Here is a 20,051-nt window from a genome sequence, read left to right on the forward strand (position 1 = left end):
ATTTCCTTGGAAATGTTTTCCTAAACAATTTGGTTGCATTGTTTCTGTTTGCATTTTTGTGACTGTAATCGATATTAGTAGCGTTGTGCGGCTATGTGATTAGAAATTTTGTGATGAATGTGTTTGACAAAATGTAATGGGTGGACTGTTGACATGGCAAAAATGGCCCATTAGCATTAATTTTTGAAATATTTAGCAACAGAGCACTGTTTCGGAAATAATTAGGGAAATACCACTTTTTCCGAAAACGCCGCTATAGGGCCCGAAAACGTCACTATAGGGCTTAAAAAACGCCACTATAGGGCCCCTTGAAACTGTTATGGGACTTACAAAAAAATTTTGCAGGAAAACGCCGCTATAGGGCCCAAAAACGTCACTATAGGGCTTAAAAACGCCACTATAGGGCCCCTTGAAACTGTTATGGGACTTACAAAAAAAATTTTGCAGGAAAACGCCGCTGTAGGGCCCAAAAACGTCACTATAGGGCTTAAAAACGCCACTATAGGGCCCCTTGAACCTGTTATGGGACTTATAAAAATTTTTTCAGGAAAACGCCGCTATAGGCCCGAAAAAGTGGTAGATTGCTATATAGTTCGGAAACAGTGTTTCTGAGCAAATTATTTCCAAAATTGATGGTAATGGGCCATTTTTGCCCTGTTGACATGGCTTACACTATTTGCCTGTGCGGCCCATTAAATCCATGAAGAAGAATGGAATGCGAAGACAAATTCATTTTGTTCCTTAGGTGGGTTGGACTGCCTTTTTTTTTTTTTTTCAAAAATGGCCCAATGCAAAGCTGTATACCTACTTGCAGGTTCTAAAATTTTTTACCATGAATAGAGCTAAAAAACGTTACTAATCTCAATCACATGTCCAAAAATCAATTGGAAATATGTTTCTCAAAAAAAAAAAATCAATTGGAAATATATATATATATATATATATAAAATATTCATGAAGTCAAAAAGTAACAAAATAAATTCGCATACATATACACTTAAATTAGGCTAAAGTAGAAATTCTACCTTATATAAAATATAAAATAAAAACAAATAAAAAAAACAAAACAAAATAAATTCGCAAAGAATAATAGATAGTTTTGATATTGAATAAAGAAATAGTTTGTAAGACAGTAGCCCAAATTAACTTTTTTTTTTTTAATACAAGAAAGAAATTTTACTTTAGTCTAATCTAAGTGTATATGTGTATGAAGCTTCTTCGTTAACCTTTAGTACTCCTTCAGTAAATTGTGGTAGCATTGACGGGACATTCCAAAATGGTGCTTCACACACTATACCACGTTACCATTTAATCCCGTCAATGCTACCAACCGTAGCTCTTTCTCTTTCATTTTTATCAAATTAAAGCTTTTGAACCTAATATATCTTCATTTGATGTTATCTACTTACTTCCCTCTAATATAACTTGATTTATCCAAATTGAATAGATTTATAAGATTATGGTTTGGAATGAATTTGATGAAAATGTTTAGGTTTTTTTTGTATAGAGTTGAAAATGTTAGTTGAAATGTGTAATTAGGAGATTTGATTGATAGTTTTCTCTTAACCTTTCTTGTAAAAAGAGATCAAACAATATTATTGAAATACAAAACTTTGGGGATTTGGAATTGATAACTCCAATTAGACCATATTTTTCCATAATTTTCCTTGTGAAAAAAGAGGTTTGAAATCAGGGTTCTTGGTTTTTTTTTATTTATTAAGATTTTTAGGGTTCTTTAAATTAATGCTTCAATTGTATATAATTGGGACTATTAATTAAAATATGGCATCCTTGTTCTGAATCTTCTGATTATGGCTAGATTAGCTCTCAAAAAAAAAAAAAAAGATAATGGCTAGATTATGGGTATATATGATTTAAGTTATTTATTCTTGTCCGAGAACCAATCTGTTTGTTCACCAAGGTGGCACGCTATTGCCAATATGCCAATTTTTTTTTATTTCAATAAGCAAGTATTTTTTATTTAGTCTATTAATAAACAACTTCGAAGGCTTTCTCAAAAAAAAAAAAAAAACTTTGAAGGAACCTTATATAGTACATTACATATAATAAAAAAAAATTAAAGAAGAAGAAATAAGAAATGAATGAGAAAATTGTAGTAATAACGTCAGAATCAACAATATGACAATACTGGATAAATGCAAATTAAACCCCTAAAATTTGGAGGTGTTTGGATTTTATACTATGAATTTTCAGAATTTAGTTTTACACCCTAAAATTTGGGGGTGTTTAAATTTTACACCTTGAAATTTTAGAACTTGGATTTTATCCCCTAAATTTTAGGGGTGTTTGAATTTTACTCCCTAAAATTTGAGGATGTTTATATTTTACACCAAACACTCCCAAACTTGAGAGGTAAAATTTAAATTCTGACACACTAGGGTATAATTAAAATCTAAACACCTCCAAATTTTAAGGTGAAAAATTTAATTTCTAAAATTTCAAAATATAAAATCCAAACATCCCTAAATTTTAGGAGTGTAATTTGCAATTTATCCTGATAATATGTATTTAAAAAGAATTGAAAAATTAACAAATACCTTCAAATCATTGGTTTATAAATATTTTTATGAAAAATTAAAAAGTAAATAATTTTTTTAACGATTTTTTATATTTTTCATGAAACTAACTAAAAAAAAAAAAAAAGAAGGTAGATATATTGTCGAACCTACACAACCAGTTTTGTTTGTTTTTGTGGGCAGTGTGGGGGTAGTGTACGCCCCATGATATGTAGCGTGAGCGTAGCATTGGTCAATGTGCGTTATTATCGTTACATCCCGCTAGAGACTAGTTCCAAATCTCTCTCACATACACACAACATTAACAAACGATCTCTGTCTCTCCCTCCCTATATTCATCAAACCATTCTTGCATAGTTACACTTCCTTAATTATTGTGTTGTGTTTTTTTTTTTTAACATTTGAATCTATCGAACTGTTTGTGTAATAATAATAATAATAATAATCAGCCATGGATGAAGAGTATGACGTGATTGTTCTTGGGACTGGTCTCAAGGAGTGCATTCTCAGTGGCCTTCTCTCTGTTGATGGACTCAAAGTAAGATGCTCCTCTCTCTCTCCCTACAGTTGTTTTGAATGATGGCTCTTTTGCTTTTATTTTTATTCTTATATATGGAAGTAGTGGCTTAATGTTTCTCGTATTATTCTATTCATTGTCCATAAGATACCCCGAAAACCCTACTGACTTAAGATTTGATGGATGAAACTTGTGATCTCTAATAGCTTCATGTCTTTAAAAACTACTTATAGTGACAAATTAAAAGAAAAAACTACTAAACATGGTGTTTTCAATAGTTTTGTATTTTCCTTGTTAGAATAATTAATGCTCAGTTAATTAAATTCATCATTTTCTAATAAGTCATGATTATATAGCATACGGTCAAGCTTGTCTCTATATTCCCTCTCATTTAAAAAGTTAAAAATCCCAAAATTTTTAATGTTTAAATTCATCATTCCCTATCTTCCTAAATTGAAAACAAGGAAAAAAAAAATGCAATTTGAAAAAACATCATTTGGATGCTCTTTGAATAAACTGTCTTTGCACTATTCTCTTTTTTCGTGAACTTAAAACTTGTTTTATAAACATCCTATTGGTGATAATCAATGATGTAGTTTGTCCAAACATCCAGGCTTTTATGTACTGTGATTCTACAAATTTCACATAGTAATGTATATATACAAATACTAAGGAACCAGCTGGTAATTGTAATTTCTAAAAATGGCTTTGTTTCTCAATCTTTGAGCTTGGATTCCTATATTCCCATATTAGCTTGCTATGCTATGCCTTTTCCTAATCTCTTAGATGCTACGTAGCATCTGGAAGATTATAAAAGGGATCGAGGGCATTATAGTTGCTTGTGTAAAAGAGATGAATGTGGAGCAGCTACATCTTAGATTTGTTTGAAATAGTTATTTGAGTATCAATCTGACAGGCATTATTGGGGCTGGCTTACTACTATGTTAAAAAAAATCCTTCAAAGCTAAATTAGTTAAGTATGGTCTTTTTACACATATATCTTGGGAAGTAGAGCATATTCAAAGGGGTTAGGGGCACCTTTGTTGACAAGTTATATTATAGTCACATGGTGTGAAGCTGTGAGCTTTCCATTTCTCTAGCACAAGAAATCAATAGCATTGTATTGCATGTTCATGCTTTCTGGTTGATTTTATTAATTAACTTGCAAAAACTCCTTTCCTATTGTCTACTTCAAAGTGATCTCTGATTTTACCGAGTTTCATGAAGTTAGATTTATCTGTATTCTTAGATTGTGTGATTTCTATATCCCACTTCCACTAAGGATACACCTGCACTTATAGCATCCTTGGATTTGCTGCTGAGTTTTGCTTTCTTGATAAATTACTGTTAGTAAGGCATTGCGTTAATTATCATGAAAATAACACCTCAGCATTGAGTATCCTCGGATTTTCTAATGGTTCACTGTGTATTCCTTTGGAACAGGTATTGCATATGGACAGAAATGACCATTATGGAGGAGCCTCGTCTTCTCTTAACCTAATGCAGGTTATTCTTGATATGCACATTCTCCATCTTCATTTTTATTTCAGAGAAATACTTCTATCCTCAAGTCATCTGATTTATTTATTTTTTATTTTATTTTGTTTTTCGGTTTTTCTTGTCAAAACTTTATTTTTCTGCTTTAAGCTTTGGAAGCGTTTCAAGGGAAATGACCAGCCTAAAGAACAATTGGGGTCAAGCAGAGAGTACAATGTTGATATGATACCTAAGGTATTTAGAGTTTTATGCAACATTCTATTATCAGTGCGATATTCTGATGCTTTAATGCTCTCAAATTACACATTTCACCCAGTGTTCCTCAAACATCATTAAGGTAGCGCTAAATCAGGAAGCTTTATCTGTTCAATGTGTTTGCAACAGAAGATCTTTTTGTGTTAAATCTGTGTAATGTGCAAAACAAACAGATATTACTTTTTCAGTGAAACTTCTGCCATTAAGATTGTACAATAAATCAATTTCCCATGGCAATGCCTTATTTATTTTGAGGCAACCAAGTTAGGATGGCATTGCTTTGGGTCCTATTCCTTGCACCAAAATGGTACTAATGTGCAGTGTTTGCCTTGTTACTTTGCATTTTTGCCTTGGCAAATATTTCCCTTTGAATGTGCCATATTTTATACTCTATGTATTATGATCAAAACCTTTTCCCATTTGCTTTTGTAGTTCATGATGGCCAATGGTAAGTTGGTCCGTGTTCTCATCCACACTGATGTTACCAAATATCTACACTTCAAGGCCGTAGATGGTAGTTTTGTATACAATAAAGGAAAGGTATGAAGCATGTTGACAATTTAGTTCTCTCTCTCTCTCTCTCTATGGAATTTGGTTATTTATCTTGAACCCTTGTCCTTCATTCCCACGTTTCAGTACAACATATTACTATTCTAAATGAAAGCTTATAAGAAAATATATTTCCTGTAATTCTGTTTAGATTTACAAAGTTCCGGCAACTGATGTTGAAGCACTGAAATCACCTCTGATGGGACTATTTGAGAAGCGTCGTGCTCGAAAGTTCTTCATTTATGTCCAAGACTATGAAGACAATGATCCAAAATCTCATGAGGGGCTGGATTTGAACAAAGTTACAGCAAGGGAGCTTATCGCGTATTATCTCATTTCCCTATTCGTTTAGATTACATTTTATAAGAATGCAAATGACTAGAGCTCATAAGGAGGAACTCACACTAGCTAAATGTTGAGAGTTCAGATTTAGCTCCTCTTTTAGTTGTGATGTCTCTGGTTATTTTCAGTAATCGAACAAGTTCCACCCCTGAACCCTAAAAAAAAATCCCCCATTAACATCTAAACTGTATACCATGTCTTGGGCCACATCAGTTTAGTGCATCTTGTATTCCCTAAATTTTTAAAATATATATATAACTTAAAAGGCGACTTCTCGTTCCATATATCCACATCAATGCTCCAACCCACTGTCTGATATGCCATGTGTACAGATATTATATGATAACAGCTTGTGGAAAGTCCTATAGTTATATATTCTTACCTATCCCTAGTTGTGATTTGTGAATTTTCAGGTGTACAATGTCTGACGTGCCTTCTTATTCCCAAAGCTTACCCTTTTTCTTTTTGAAGTTCTGATTCAGATGATCTGAATATGAACTCATAAGAATAAGAATCAGAAGAAATACTTAGAATAATAATGATGGAAACTATTATTTTATTGGTAAGAAGAAAGGTATAAGTTAGTACAAAATAGTAATATAAACAAAAATTAGCAGGGAATAATAGCTTATTTGCACCATTGATTCTAATTAAAATTTCTAATGCTATAGAATTTGTATCTACTACTTTATGTATACTAATATAAGGTAGGAATGATTTTGCAACTGGTGCTTTCTTTTGGTGTTTGCATTCTGAGATGTCATCTCTGATCATGGCAATTTTGTATTTTTTATTTATTTATGTAAAATCAGCCATGACTCTGAAGTATTGCCTGCATGTAATGAATGAAGATGGAAAGAAGTCTTTGTTACTCCAATATTACTCTGCATTTGATTTCTTTGCTTATTCAGTAATGTCTACTAAAGTCATCATAATTTGATATATGATATTCTGTTTCCATGCAGAAAATATGGGTTAGAAGATGATACAATTGACTTTGTTGGTCATGCCTTGGCACTTCATATTGATGATAGTTACTTGGATCAGCCAGCTATGGGTTTTGTGAAAAAGATGAAGGTGCAATTATTTTTCCTGGACCATATGTATCATAACATGTGTTATTATTGGTTTTTACTGCATTCATAGACAATTATTTTCTATCTCAAAGCAATATCAAATGATAGCATAATTCACCCAACCTCTACCTCACCAATCCTGGCAGGCCCCAATCCCAAAAAAGTATATAAAAAATTGGCATCTGATCATAAAGTTGTGCTATGGTAGTCATATGTGTGTAAGCGCACTGGGGTGTTTTGTGGTGTAAATTATTTTCATAGTTATCTCAAACTTCATGATACAATCATGTACATAATACATAGAACATTAACAAATCTACTATAGTACATTTAATGATAATATTAAATAACTATTTCTGTTCATTTACAACCTTATAAATTTACAGACAATTTACTTAAAGCAGTTCTTAAATTTCAAAGGGGTTAATGCTAAAAATTACAGGAGCCATATGAATATGGCAAGTTCAGGAGACACTTAAAGCTTCTCATGAAATTTAAACTGAGATGTGGAGATATAAAAATTATGTTATATCATGGTTCAATTTGAGAATGTCACCAATGTCATGAAAGTTTTTGAAACTATGTGAAACCAATCATTCTTTTCTTTTCTTGATTTCCTTGATTCTTGTAATTTTTGTACTTGATTGTTGACCCCTTGTACACTCCCTGTGTACTAGGGTGTTCCATTTTTATATCAATAAAACTTATTACTTATCAAAAAAAAAAGTTCTTGAAATTGAATACCATGTTTAAGGGTTTAGTGTGCAGTTTTTTAACACAAAAAACAATAATTTGGTGTTATTTCAATTGTCAAATGTCATCTTCATTTGCCATTATTTATATATGAAACTTAATGAATACATCCTCTTCCATTTACTAATATATTAATACTGAATCCTCAATCCTTACAGGACATGAAAAAAATTTTCATTGCTAGTAGGATGAATATTTTTTTAGTATATTGACTTCATGCCAATGTCATACAAAATTCTAAAGTAGTAAAGGAGCTTCATATGATCATATCCATGATATAAGCCAATGCTTTACAGTTGAACCTGCCCTTAAGTAACCAGAAGGAAGCTTAGCTAAAAAGGGTGGGGGGGAAGAAATTAGGCCAGTTTTTACGTTACAATCTAGTCCCTTGAAGAGGCCACTATATATAGAAGATTTACTTCTGATTACAGCATTTTTTTCAAGGGGGTTCTTGAGCTTTGACACCAACTGAAACAATTGTAGAATAATCACTTGTCTATGCTACTACTGGTATAAAAGTTGCTAGTACAGTTCTGAATAAGGATAATACACCTTTAGTTAATGTGTACTTGCATGAAAATGATTACTTTTAAGTTCCAACAATATTGACATTTTTTCTTTTCTTTTTGTAAAGCTCTATGCAGAGTCTTTGGCACGTTTTCAAGGCGGATCTCCTTATATCTATCCATTGTATGGTCTGGGAGAATTGCCTCAGGTTTGTTTTTCATTGGTAACATTGTGGAAATGTTCAGAGATAATATTACTTGCTATTATGATTTTTGTTCATTATTGGCAGGCTTTTGCACGCTTAAGTGCAGTTTATGGTGGAACTTACATGCTTAACAAGCCAGAATGTAAGGTAAAATATGTCAAACCATTGCTGTCCAAAATATTTTTCCTTTGTTTTTGTATGGTTTGCAAGCCTTTGGGACTCAACCTATGTGCTTTTATTGATGCAAACTCAACAAGAATGCCTTAAGGCTCATCCTTTGAGAAAAAAGGTATGGCCCCAAGGCACACCTACCTTAGGTATCGACCATAACCAATAACCCAAAGTTGCATAGTACCCATATGTTTTACCTTTTTTTAAGGATCAATCCACTCCTTTTTTTTCTTCAAATGTACTTGGATATTTTTCCTCAAGGCTTTCTTTACAGCTTGTAATTCCTTGTGGCTGGTTTTTCTGGACTTAACAGTGATAGTGCACTCAGTGCTTCCCTATATATCTCCCTGCCTGCTTTGATTGTTGTAGTGTTAGTGGCAGTACTCTGACCTATCCTGGGTGCATGTTTCACATGTCTTATTTAAAAATAAATAAAGAGATAGCATAGAATTTATAAAGTTCTAGGTAACACAACTTTTTAAAGCATTTTCTACGAATCTGATCCCGAGCTGTCCTCCATGTTACACAAGACTCTACCATCCATGATGGCCAATTTATGAGGCTTGGCACTTGCATGGAGTTGTTCACTGTTTAATAATTTTCACTTTTACTGCTATTCCTTATAAATCTTAAGAGTTGAATCTAAAGAAATTTAATTCTATAGATGTCCTTAAAGTGCTTTTACTTTTACTGGTTAACACAACAGAGAGAATTCATTTTATATATCACTTTTGCTAATTAATTTTTTATTTTACTGTATGATAGGTAGAATATGACACTAATGGGAAAGCCATTGGAGTGACTTCTGAGGGAGAAACTGCTAAATGCAAGAAAGTTGTTTGCGATCCATCATACTTACCTGATAAGGTAACTTGTAAACCAGCTTAAAATTATGTAATCTTCTCCTGAAAAACTAGTTTAGATGCAGAAATGTAACCTGTATTTCAAGCCTGAATTACCCTTTCTTTTTTTTATCACCTTATTTGGGCTTCATTTGCCAATCTTTTTAAAATGAAACAGGTCCGAAAGGTGGGAAAAGTTGCTCGTGCTATATGTATAATGAGCCATCCTATTCCAGACACCAATGACTCTCACTCAGTCCAGGTTATCCTACCACAGAAACAGCTCGGCCGCAAATCAGATATGTACGTGTGCTGAATTCTTTTCCTGTTTCCATTTATTCTTTTGGCAATAAAGTACAAATGTTTAACAGTCAGTGCACATTTGCAAAATGTAATAAAGTGTAGTTGATTCTAATATCTTAAATAATGAGTTGTATATTGGAGTCAAGATATCAAGCATGGGTTTCAAGCAATATTTGTCATAAGCATCTATTTCACATTGGCAATTCTTGTCAAAGTTGTTCTTTCTTTCTAAGAGGCTATTAAAGGTTCCTGCACCATTATTTTTTCACTTATCCTCAAGAATCAACATATTGGAACATGCCTTGGGAATTTTGAAGGGTTTTATAAAATGCAAAGCCCAATCTTTTTTTTTTTCTTTCTAAAGAATTTTATTAATGAAAGGAAAGCTCAAATAGTAGAGCTTCCTTATGAGTTACAAGATACCACTCCCCAGCATAGTGCACCATTAAAGCAAAGCCCAATCTGACAGCCGATAATAAAGGCTTATGTTCTTCAGCATGCCATGATGGGATACTTTAATGCTTTACTCTTACAATAAATAAGCCAAACATTTTTTTTGTCAAGAAAATCTAAATTAATCCATGCAGTATCATACCAAACGCACCCCTAGTTAATACACTTACTATTGCCTTAATGCTAGATGAAAAGTTAAATAGATTACAAATTTTATCCCAAGTCCCATCTAATTGTGTTGCTTAACTTTTATCATGGCTGCAGGTACCTCTTCTGTTGCTCATATGCTCACAATGTTGCTCCAAAAGGAAAATACATTGCTTTTGTTATAACAGAAGCAGAAACTGACAAACCAGAGGTGGAATTGAAGCCTGGTATTGAACTACTTGGACCTGTCGAAGAAATTTTCTATGACACTTATGACAGATTTGTTCCCACGAACAACCACGAAGTTGATAGTTGCTATATATCTACTGTAAGTACAAATAAAATGCGTCTCTTATACTTTGCTTTTCCAGAAAGGATTAAGATTTTCCATTCTTTGCAACCTGCTAACAACACAAGTCATAAGAAACCCAAAACTATATGGCTCGTTACTGGTATTTCTTCTTAAACATAACCTTAGTAATTATTTTGCCTATTTATAAAGTAAGAAGGGAAAAAATCATCTGATTTTCAAAACGAAAATCCTGTAGTTGTTAGCCAGCTAAAAAGAGTAAAGTATTTAAAGTATAAATTACAAAGGTTTAGTATTTAATAAGTAATTGGTCCAAAAATTGTGACTTGTGTCTTAACCAAGAAAAGGAACTGCAGACCCCCAATCATGGGATTTTGGTGACATTTTGATGATTGGCATGTTTTGTTTGATATGAGTAATTAATATATATATTTAGAAATATATTTACTTTCACCTCCATTATTTTGAGGAAAACATCTACACCTTGTAAAATTGCTTCTCATGTAAGGATGTGTGAGAACCTAGATTGTTTTTGCCTAAAACTTGGTTAAGGATTTGCAAAAATATTGGTACTTTGTACGAAACAAAGTCAAGGATTAACTGCTTTCTTTCAATAACAATTCAGAGTTCTGGCTCCTTTTCTTTCTTTTCTTATATTGAGAACTGGTTGGGTGTTGCTTTTTTGGCAGAGCTATGATGCAACAACTCACTTTGAGTCCACTGTAGACGACGTGATTCAATTGTACAGTAAGATTACTGGAAAGGTAACCTTTTTATATCCACTGTAAATGATTTAGGTATATAAAAGAAATTCCTGTTTTCTAAAAAGAGATACAAAGGACCAACTGTCACAGATAAAATTATTGCATGTGCATGGGTAGATTTATTCCTTCATGAATAACCATTTTTGAGATGTTATTGCATAAAAGGAGGAACATTTTTACAGTTGTTTTTGTTGTGCTGAACTGCAGCACAAGCATGTGTTGTAAACATTGAAAATAGACGTATAGTGTGTTGTAAATATCTGCCATTAACTTTGTACCATTGTGAAGCAAAGGGAATTGTAAATGCTTCAATCCCATGGCACTTGTTGTTGGCTTCTGTATATTAAAGGCTCATCTGCATCAATTAGAGACATGATTAAAAAATGGGCTCCTTTACATGGAACTAAAGCTTTTCACTATAATTGTATAAAATAGCTGTCAGGAATTCAGAATAAAGTCTATGGTAAGGTAGTTCATATTCCTCAGACAATTTTGAGTCCAACACTTTAAAGAATGATTTGTTGAATACAAAAAAAATTTCTTCTGGATATGTTATTTTTAAAAATTCTTTTGTTGGACATATTATTGATGGGTGAGCAAGACAATGTGTGGCCAAGAATTCGGGTTTATTCAGCTCAGAACAATAACCAAATCTGGCAACTGTCTCAATATTCTCGATCATCATTTTATATATTTGCGTAGGACCAAACTCTCATGTCTAAATTACAATGTTACTATAGGGAAAAACGGATGAGTGAAGCATAATCTAGAGTTGCAAGTTTGACTCTTTGTATTTAGCATCTCACTTATTGTATGTTTCAGGATCTTGATCTTTCTGTGGACTTGAGTGCTGCAAGTGCTTCTACTGAGGGATGAAATTCTTCCGGCTCATCATATTATATGTATTTTGTTTGATGGATTTTTGTGCTCCCAAAAGAGTGGTTGCTATTTAACAAACTTGTTTCTGAACTCAGATCACAATTTCAAAGATTATACTTTTGTCTTCATCTGGATTTCATAGGCCAGTATATAGCATGATCTTTAACCTATAAAATGTATCACGCTTATGCAAGCAAGGTGTAGTTAGGTTTCAAAGCTGCAGACTGGTTGCTTTTACTTCATTGTTAAAGAGAGAGAGGTGGAGAGAGAAACAAAAGCTACTTGCAAGAAAATTTTCCTTCATTACTAACATTTTACTTCAAAGTAATGCGTGTCCTAGTCATACAACAACCTTTCAGGACCAGAAAAAGACTATCTTTGTGGGGAAAAATAAAATAAAAATAAAAATTTAACAATGGGTTATACAAACATCATGATGCATGTATCCAAGGTCTGAATTTTCTATTATTCTACACATGCACGCTTCACTTATTAGAATCTACCGACTAAGGGTCTATTTGGGATCCGCTTATTTTGCTGAAACTGAAAACTTTTTGCTGAAAGTACTGTAGATAAAGATAAAAGTTAGCTGAAATAGTATAATGAGACCTATGAATAGTACCAAAAAGTGCAATGAAACCCATGAATAGTACCAAAAATAAGCTGAATAGTAAAATAAGTTGACAAAATTAATCATGCCAAATGGATACTAATACCATGAAAATTGGTCTTTTCCTAATTCACTGATCAAATTGAAGTTGAACCCAAAGTGACCAAAAGGAATTCAGAATGAAAAAGGAAGGACTAATTGAATTGAGTTATTGACCCAAAGTAAATGTCATTACTTAATATAACCATTACACAATGGCATTGGTTCACCTTATTAACTTTTCTATTTTTAGGACACATTTGGATCAAAATTGTTATACCTTGAAATGGATTGGATTAGATAAATGTCTTGTGTAGGTGTGTACCAAGTTTCACATCAAATGTGTGCTAAGTCAATCTAGATTGCTCCGTTTTTCAGTTTATACCCTTGAGAATTATTTTGAATGGACTTGGTTTACTTCTTATTCTTATTCTTTGACTCTTTGTAAACAGGATATAGGTTGTCTATATGTTATCCATATATATCCTATTCTTTTAAATTTATATCAAATCTATCTAATCAAATATATCAAAGAAAAACCTCACAGAAAATTTAACTAAATAACCTAAAATGGCTTATATTCTTCCATGTTGAAAGTAACAACTTATTAAGAAGCCTATCATCATACTTCTCCAACTGCCAATCTACAAGCCTAAAGCTTTCAAGGACAACCCCGTTAACCAACAGGCACATACACTCATCTTTGAACTTCTTAAGATGCCTTAAACTCAAAAAGTCATTACAAAAGAAACACAAGATAGCAACATGAATTAATCATCCCCAATCACAGCACCAGTTTATTGCATCATCATCAACCTCCAAGTTCAAATTTGAGTACTTGGAGAAAATAATTAACATGATCAAGAATAGAAAAGAGTACAATTCTTCCATGTCTTAAGATGTGACATTGTGTTTTTCTATAGATTCTTTAGCAAGAAGTATGATTCCAAATCTAAGTCCTAAAAATCCATAATTCTACCCAAAAAAAAAAAAAAAAAAAACAAGTGGCCAGTCCAGCTCACAATCAAGTCATAATATCTGAAAAATCAAGTCAAGATAATTGCTCCACTGGGTGCTCATTGTTGTTATTTGTGACAATTCAAAGATTTTTCCCCTTGTGGAACTTTGAATTTTTACAGCCCAAGAGTAATTTAGAAAGAAATATTGCCATAATCCAAACTTAAGCTTGACTATTTGTATTTATCAAAGGTTTGATAATTGCACAATCACATCCAAAATTCCAATTCCAGCTAATGGACACAAACTGGATATAAACTCAATCATAGACACCTGCCATAAGAATACCTACAGAACATAAGCTGAAGAAGACAGAGCAGCAGCAGCAATCACTACATCCTCATCAATGCTTCAGATGTTGACCAGTAACAATGCAGTTAAACTCAATACGATATGATTAAAAGCTACATAATGTTAGCAGTACTTCAGAGCATATAGAAGATGGTTCTGGTAACAAGGCTTTCGCCCAACAAGGTCGATATATATAACTCACAAATTTGCATACTCTATGCATGTAGATTGTGCTTTTCTATTTTGTAACACCAACAATAACAAAGACAATATCAGCCAAAAAATGCATAACAAAGAGAAATACAGAAATACCCCATAATGAAAGTAATGATAATAAACCCTATGGGCACGTTTGGTACACTGTAATGATTATTATATGGGAATAGGAATAAGTATTACAATGAATACATTAAGTTAGAATGTAATAAGTATTACTATTCATTAGTTTGGTGATCATTTAGGAATAGAATCCTGAATATGCATCCACAATTTAGTAGAGTATAAAAACAAGCTATAATTAAATCATTTTTAAGTCAAATTTCTTAAAATACACTTATTTTAGGATGTTCAAAATAGTGCAAATAATTAACAAGAAGAAAAATTTATTTTCTTTCCTTTTGAAAATGTGGCAACTAATGGCTTTTTAGGAAAAAAAATTTAAAAGTTATTACATAAGGTGAAGGAATAGATATTCAGGGTACGTTTGGTACACTGAATGAGAATTACAATAGGAATTGTAATATTTATTACTAATAATAAAATGTGTTGTAATGTAATAACTAAACCTATTCATTAGTTTGGTTGTGAGTTATAACATTAGAATGAAATTTATCATTTATTTTAGGAAATATCTTACTTATACAATTATATCTCCTTAAAAATTGTTATTTTTAAATTTAAAAGAGATATATGTTATTTTTTATGATTTTTTATTTTTATAATTGTTAGATGTATATGGAAAGTTTGCTTATTTGGAAATATATTAAGTTTTGAAATTATTGTACTTATCAAGGAATAACTAATACAACCTTTTAAAGAGGAATGGTTATTCCTCATTTTGAAAAATAGCTATTCATAAGGAATGACTACTCCTTGTAATAAAAATATAACCAAACTAAAGAATAACTAAACCATAGGAATAACTATTACATTACAGTGCTTATTACAGTTTACCAAACATGCCCTCAGTACTTTTGATAAGGAATAGTTATTCCTCATTTTGAAGAATAGTTATTCATAAGAAATAACTATTCATTGTAATAAAAATATAATCAAACAACCGAATAGTTATGCAATAGGAATATCCATTACATTACAGTGTCTATTACAGTCTACCAAACGTGCCCTAAGAAGTTGGCTTAGTAATTCCTAAGGTCTCATGATATCTATAAGATCCTGGGGATCAAAACCTCTTGTTAGCATCTTGGAGCTATGGGATTCCTTCCTGTAATAACCTGGTGCCTATGGAATGGGGGACTGCATACACCCAAGGAAATAATCATATACTCTAAGAAGTCTGGATACTATCGTTTGTAATAATAAATAAAAATATATATATATAAAAAGAGGGAAAAAAAAAGTAATGATAATAGTTTCAAAAAATGGGTAGGATAAAACGTACCACAAATTTTAGTTTCTAAAATCACTTGATTTGAGCGATTACTATTGATAAAATTGGAAAAAAAAATTCTATTTTTCTAGCAATTGTAGGTTAAATCCTCACCCAAAAAAACACGAGGATGTCTCTATTAAAAAAAAAAAACACTATAAAAAAACAAAACCCCTTTTCCTAATTTCAACAAAAATGACTACAGTTTAAACCCTCCCATTGTAACTACTAAATTATATTATTTAGAAATAAAATAAAATAAAAAACTATGTTGTCCACACCAAATTACACAAGTATCTATATTTTCTAGCAATCGGAGGTCAAACCCTAAAAAATAAAAAACCTACCAAAATATGTCTCTCTATCTATGAATCCAAAAAACAAGGTACGTTTAAACTATCAAGAAACCAAAACCCCCATGGTGTCAATGCACATCCTTACAAGAATATAAAAAACATTTTTTTGAATATTTGAACTTAGATTGGACATATGTAAGTGAATCATCAAACACATTAAAGAGAAATTAATGTGCAATTTGGTGCTGGCTTGAGTTTTCACATAGTGTGCATTTAGATACCGCTTATTTTGCTGAAAACTGAAAATAATAAAAAAAATATTTTTCGACTACTGTTCATTACTGTTCACTACTGTTTAGCACTGTTCATGTCCTATAAACATTGCAAGAGGGGTTGAGCTAAAAAAAAAAAAGGCAAACGCAGTAGACGCAGACGCCAATCCAAACAAACACATAATACAACTCAACTTAAATCTCACCACCACACACCCTTGGCACGATGATCACTCTACAAGCGAGTATAAGTGCTTGTGGGGTGTGGGGGTCAAGGATTGGAATTTAAATCTCTAGAAAAGAGTTTCACACACATGTACTCTTAGATTAGACTAAAGTATAATTTCTATATTGTCTAAAAATTAAAAATTAAAAAAAAAAAATTCTTATATTCACTTTCCAAATAATATGACATGATGAACATTGTTATTGAGAAATTAAGGGACCATTTGATAATGTTATTTGTATTTTTTGGAAATACATGTGGGTCAAAAAGTATGTGAAAATACGTGAAATATTGTTTAAAAACTGAAAACATGTGTTTAAACACATGTACCAAACAGCCCTTAATGAGTTGGTGAAAAATAGCTAGAATCATGAGTTGAAATCAAGTTTTCAACTTATTATTTCAACTGATTTTCATCTGTGTCTAAGGGCGTGTGTGCAACAGGTTTTACCGTATTTATAAGAGTAATAAGCATGTTTTGTTTTGTTTTGTGGGTCCATGACATAGCAGACTTGAGCTTGAGCATTAAGAGCAACCACACAAATCACTATCCCGATTTGCTTGGAAAGTTGCCCTAAGAGGTCCAAGCCGCTTTCATGCACATTCATCCAGGTTGACTTTGACAATGACATTGTCCATTACTCATCCACTTCCACTTTGTCACCAAATAGTCGAACAAAGTTCCGGCACAATTTCACGAGAAATGTTACGTTTACAACATTATCATAATAATTTCACAATAAATTTTCAGTGGTATTTTGTTATTGACTATTACTAGTAATAAAAAAGTAATTTCAATGATGATCTCAGATTAGAACTCGTAATAGTTTGTCACTTAAAATTTATTGTAAAATATTTGTTGTAAAAATGTTATGTAAACATTGTCACATGGGTTGAAATTTTAGTTAAAATTGTGAAATGTTGTTTCCAAAACACATCTTCATCATTTTAAAATTTTAACTAAAATTGTGTTTTCAAAAGACAATTTCACATTAAATGTGTAACAAGATTCTTCCTTCACAAAAAAGCTCAGATGTCAGTGATTGACTCAAATAAGAACTAATAATAACTTAGGTTTATTGTGAAACTGTTGTGACTATTTACTACTAATTTAATTAAAAATAAATTAAAATATTATTAGAATTAAAGAGCTCACGTACTAGTTAGACAAGAAGAGGAGACGTATGATATGAGAATTAAACAGGGATGGATGAAATTATCGAGTATGTTACCATTGGCAGAACCAAAGAAAGGTGGTGAGACTTACTAAGAGAAGAGTCCAGCCCTACCCACTTACCTAGAATAATAAAAACAGAGTAATACACCAAACACTATTCTGATTAAAATTTCAAAGTTCATGCATAACTTTATCTCTATGAGCTTAAGTGTGTGTGTGTATAGATAATTCAATAACCATTAACGAATAGAGCCATTAATGAAATGCTTTTGTTTTATGTTTTTGTGGTTTGTGTTGCATTGTTTATTTTGCTTTGTGTTTCTTGAAAATCCTTGAATTCTCATTATTGTTTGTGGTTGTTTCAAATGACGACAATGATGGATATGTTGCTTGCTATTGTGGTGGAAGAGCTATATATTATGAATATGAAGATGAGCAAGTCAAACGAGAATGAGGTTTGTGCTTCAGGGCATCGTTTCAAACCCTCCTCTTGGAATTGGGGTGATGCTTGTAGAAAGAGAACAAAGCGTGTAGATTGTGGGCAACCACAACCACCTAATCATATCACCAACTAAGTTAAATGTAGCGGAAAATAAATTTGACATAGGTGATCTGTTTACGAATGAAAAAAACCACCGAGGCAAAACCCCACTAGGTGAATTTAAGGTCACCACTCCCAAGAATCCACTATTATCAAAACAAGCTGTTACAAGTAAAAGGAATCCCAGTACCTAATACCAACCTACAGTTGAACCCTTACCCCAATACATAATTAGACTTGTAATGTAGTGACAATCTCTTCTTTCAATGCATAACTCTTAGTATGTGACTAACCAGTCGATGCACGGATCCAAGTACGTGACTAACACACTAACTTGAGAAAGATGTTGGCTACAAAGTTCTTCAGCTCATCCAACGATGAAGATCAAGAAGTTCCTTGGTTACAAAACTCTTGGCGCAAAGACACAGCAACTTCTACAAGAGAAAGATGAATTAGGGCAATTGTTTCAGATCACAATTTGCACACACAATGACTTTGTATCAAGTTGCATAACCTTGCATCACCTTTGACAGCCCTTAAAATAATTCTTATATATGTTTAGGGTTGTGACAAAAGAAATCCTATACAAATATACTTGGATATGCGTGAAAACAGATCTGAAAATCTGAATTTCGTAATTCTTGATAGATATTGTTTCTGTTGAGCACAAGCATTAAACCTCGATAGATATTATCTGTTGAATTATCTGTCGAGTTTTTAATAAACAACACTTTTTCACTTGTTTTTTGGACAGATTTATATGACTTCAATTTTCGACTTGAACTCTTGTTCCTTGAAGTACTAAACTCATCCTATATTTTCCTAATTACAAGTAAAGTGTATTTTGTCAAAAGATTAGCTAATTTTACATAACATATGTTTAAACAAGTTCCACATATGTCCTAACAATAAGAATCACCAAGCAAACCCAATCGGAAGAGGATCAAACACTCTGTCTCTATGCTATTTACACCCAATTTGCCCATCCAATTCAAAGACAAAATATATGGGATGCATGGTCAGGATTTCAAAAGACAACTTCATAGTAAATGTGTAACAAGATTTTTCCTTCACAACAAAGCTCAAATATAAGTGATTGGCCCAAATAAGAACTAATAATAACTTAAGTTTGTTGTGAAACTGTTATGACTATTTACTACTAATTTAATTAAAATATTATTAGAATTAAAGAGCTCACATACAACTTGTTAGACAAGAAGAGGAAACGTACAATATGAGAATTAAACATGGATGAACAAAATTATCGAGTATGTTACCATTGGCAAAACCAAAGAAAGGCGATGAGACTCATTAAGAGAAGAGTCCAGCGCTACTCATTTACCTAGAATAATAAAAACAGTGTAATACATCAAACACTATTCTGATTAAGATTTAAGAGTTCATACGTAACTCTATCTCTACGAGCTTAAGTGTGTATGTGTGTGTATAATTCAATAGCCATTAACGAATAGAGCCATCAATGAAATGCTTTTGTTTTTCAATTTTTGTGGTTTATGTTGCATTGTTTATTATGCTTTGTGTTTCTTGAAAATCCTTGAATTCCCATTATTGTTTGTGGTTGTTTCAAATGACGACAATGATGGATATGTTGCTTGCTATTGTGGTAAAAGAGTTATATATTATGCATATGAAGATGAGCAAGTCAAATAAGGATGATGTTTGTGCTTCAGGACATCGTTTCAAACCCTCCTCTTGGGATTGGGGTGGTGCTTGTAGAAAGAGAAAAAAGCATGTAGATTGTAGGCAACCACAACTTTCGGATCATATCAATGAAAACTCAGTCACAGCTATTCCACACAAGCAACCCAATCACTCTGACTTTATCTCTATGCTATCAAAACAAGA

At 32.3% G+C, this 20,051-nt stretch overlaps 1 protein-coding gene across 1 annotated transcript; it reads left to right on the forward strand.

Moving 5' to 3' along the window:
* The first annotated feature begins 2,768 nt into the window (after positions 1 to 2,768).
* On the forward strand, positions 2,769 to 12,235 carry LOC115969032 (guanosine nucleotide diphosphate dissociation inhibitor At5g09550). Its single transcript, XM_031088590.1, has 13 exons — positions 2,769 to 3,075; positions 4,498 to 4,560; positions 4,702 to 4,785; positions 5,239 to 5,346; positions 5,507 to 5,679; positions 6,663 to 6,774; positions 8,161 to 8,241; positions 8,323 to 8,385; positions 9,175 to 9,276; positions 9,430 to 9,554; positions 10,272 to 10,482; positions 11,154 to 11,228; positions 12,051 to 12,235. The coding sequence occupies exons 1-13, from the start codon at positions 2,989 to 2,991 to the stop codon at positions 12,102 to 12,104; spliced, it is 1,338 nt and encodes a 445-aa protein (XP_030944450.1). The 5' UTR covers positions 2,769 to 2,988; the 3' UTR covers positions 12,105 to 12,235.
* The last annotated feature ends 7,816 nt before the right edge of the window (positions 12,236 to 20,051 follow it).

The sequence above is a fragment of the Quercus lobata genome, chromosome 11 (assembly GCF_001633185.2).
Source record: "Quercus lobata isolate SW786 chromosome 11, ValleyOak3.0 Primary Assembly, whole genome shotgun sequence".
NCBI classification, from domain to species: domain Eukaryota; kingdom Viridiplantae; phylum Streptophyta; class Magnoliopsida; order Fagales; family Fagaceae; genus Quercus; species Quercus lobata.

Bases quoted from the DNA above. Each gene is read 5' to 3' on its own strand.
- LOC115969032 (XM_031088590.1), top strand. From the start codon at position 2,989: ATGGATGAAGAGTATGACGTGATTGTTCTTGGGACTGGTCTCAAGGAG. The intron at 4,561-4,701 runs GTTATTCTTGAT...TTCTGCTTTAAG, and splicing joins CTTCTCTTAACCTAATGCAG to CTTTGGAAGCGTTTCAAGGG. The intron at 8,242-8,322 runs GTTTGTTTTTCA...CATTATTGGCAG, and splicing joins GTCTGGGAGAATTGCCTCAG to GCTTTTGCACGCTTAAGTGC.